General features: G+C 35.2%; 1 protein-coding gene across 1 annotated transcript; it reads right to left on the bottom strand.

The window, feature by feature from the left end:
* Positions 1-1,396: 1,396 nt before the first annotated feature.
* Positions 1,397-2,083, bottom strand: LOC113291466 (glutamic acid-rich protein-like). Its single transcript, XM_026540998.1, has 3 exons — positions 1,993-2,083; positions 1,697-1,890; positions 1,397-1,531 (listed from the first exon to the last, which is right to left on the bottom strand). The coding sequence occupies exons 1-3, from the start codon at positions 2,081-2,083 to the stop codon at positions 1,397-1,399; spliced, it is 420 nt and encodes a 139-aa protein (XP_026396783.1).
* Positions 2,084-2,541: the final 458 nt, after the last annotated feature.

The following is a 2,541-nucleotide window of genomic DNA, read 5'->3' as shown; positions in this document are numbered from 1 at the left end:
TCTTGGAAATGAAAATCTGGGTTATCTTCATCTAAGATTCATTTGGGGGTTTCTTGGAGATTCATCTGTAGAAAACTTCATCAGCAACAATGAATCAATTGATTCTTCTGTGAAATATCGATCCAGGCCTAGATTTAATTTCAATAGATCTCTCATAGAAGTATTGATAGTGATTCATAATTTTGGAAATGCAAATCTTGGTCATCTTCATCTAAGGTATTTCTCATTCATTCATTTGGGGGTTTAATGATTTTACAAATTGGAGGTTACACGCTACTGATTTTGAATGGTACAATTTCTGATGGTGATTATGAACATCTCTATCTTTCAGATTTTAGGTTTATTATGTTGTTGTGAATTGTATCCTGTTTTTAGAATGTTTTGGTGATTATGAACATCTCAATTGCATGATTTATGCCTCCACCAAGTAGTTTTATATGTCAGTTGACAGATGATCTTAAACTCAGACATAGTATTTGGTTGTAGGATGTCAGCATTGGTGAACAAATCTTGTATTCTGTTTTGAGAAGCAGCATCTCAGGAGTCTTTGTGATTTGTATTTACTGTCAGATTGTAGAATTACATTAGGTGTGCATAAGGCTCCACCAAGTAGTGTTCATGTCAGTTATGTGTAAGTCGAATACACACAACCAACGCAAGCCAATTTTTGTTAGTCATGTATTTGACAGAGGATATAAAGATGAAACACATATGGATGTTCGTAATTTGTCCCTTCGCCAGATTGTAGATTAATACTAGGTGTGTATATGCCTCTCCATCAAGTGAATTAGACTGCATATAGAAACACTAAAGTGACTTGTTTTCAGTATGCATTTGTTTTCAATACATTTTAGTCTTGTACATGTTCCAGTTCTTTGATTGTAGTTTTAGTTTCTGGAATACATCCTGCATCCCCAACATTATCGACACACAATCGTTGGACAATATAAATAAGCTGTCTTCATCATATTGCATTTAAAAAAGTTACAACCGTTCTTTTCATTCAGTGTTGAGTAACATTTAGCAGCAACACTATCATTTTATATCCACTTACATGTTCATAAACTAAAACATACCCATTTACAAGTATTTCACCATCTTACCCAAAAAAAATCTAAATACCAAAAAGAAAACGAAAAAAGAAAAATAAACATAACATTACCATGCATTTTTAGTCTCCATTGCCAGAACCAAAAAAGAAACACATGATTCAGTGACTTAGCATTTGCATTAGACCCCTCTCCATTTGAATTCTTCTCTGTACTTTGATAATATCTATTTCTTAATCATTTTTTGACATTATATCATCATTTCCATTCGAGCACTTACCAAAAAATCTACCGACTCTCTACAGAAGAATTTGAATGTCGATAAGGCTTACTCATTGTCATACCCATCACTCGGAATCAGAATCATCATACCCCCCTTCCTCCTCATCAGACCCCTCTTCTTCCTCGCCAGATTCCTCTTGATCCTCATCAAACCACTCTTCCTCCTCGTCTTCATCTGCATCGTTCGCTTCGGAATTGGTCTTTTGGGCCAACAATGCATCATTAATCCCAAATCTCTCATCTTCGCGAAAATCCTCAATCATCACTCTTATAGCATATTCTGTATCACTTCGATGCCCAAAAAAAGCAGCAGGCTCTTCATCTTCGGAAGCAGTTGCATCACTGTCATTTTCTTTCTTTATTACTGCCATTTCAGCCAACCTCATCTTTTTACTCTGCACTTCCCAGAACTTCTCCTCCTCTTCTTCATCTATGAAAATATCAAAATGACGCTTCTTTTGCAAAATCTGCAGCGGTTTCTCTACCGGTTTTTCAAATGGTTTCTCTTCTGCTTTGATTTCATCCATTGCAGCATGCATCTCTTCCCAGAGAGGCTGGACTTCAATATCATATAACAAGTCATTTACTCTCTTGTGTACTTTCTCCAGATCATCCTTGGTCATCTTCCCAATCATCTGCATAGTGGATGATAGCCTTTCACGTCTTTCTTTCTCTTCTAACTCTTTCAATAGTTTCTCTTCAGTCATGGGGGCTTTACCCTTTCGTCTGCGTTCATTATCATAACCATCCATTTTGATTGACTTGATTTGATTGATATGATTTGGAAAAATTCATAAAACAGTAATCTCCCTCTACAAATTTCTCTTTGAATTTATTTGCTCTCTGACCCTTTGGTTTCCCTGTTAATCCCCTTATAAACTACTCTATCAGGAATAAACTATAAATTCTTGGAGGGTCACGCCTATTCCCAAGATAAATCTTTAATAGAACATGTACCCTAGTCTAATTGGCACCTATTCTAACCCACTATGTCATAAACCTAGGTAAAATGACATTTTGGTTCATTAACTAGGTAAAATGACATTTTGGTTGCTTTAACAACTAGAGAGAAAAGAAAAAAAAATATTTCCTTCTCTTACTTGCGTGGAAGAAAGACTAGAAGAGGCGAAATAGAGAAACCCTAGGTAAGAAAATATAAAATAAAAATATTTCCTTCTCTTATCAGATTAAATTCAAACTTACTTGTTTA

This window comes from Papaver somniferum, chromosome 6 (genome assembly GCF_003573695.1).
Source record: "Papaver somniferum cultivar HN1 chromosome 6, ASM357369v1, whole genome shotgun sequence".
NCBI classification, from domain to species: Eukaryota; Viridiplantae; Streptophyta; class Magnoliopsida; order Ranunculales; family Papaveraceae; genus Papaver; species Papaver somniferum.
This window is presented reverse-complemented; position numbering and strand designations above follow the sequence as displayed.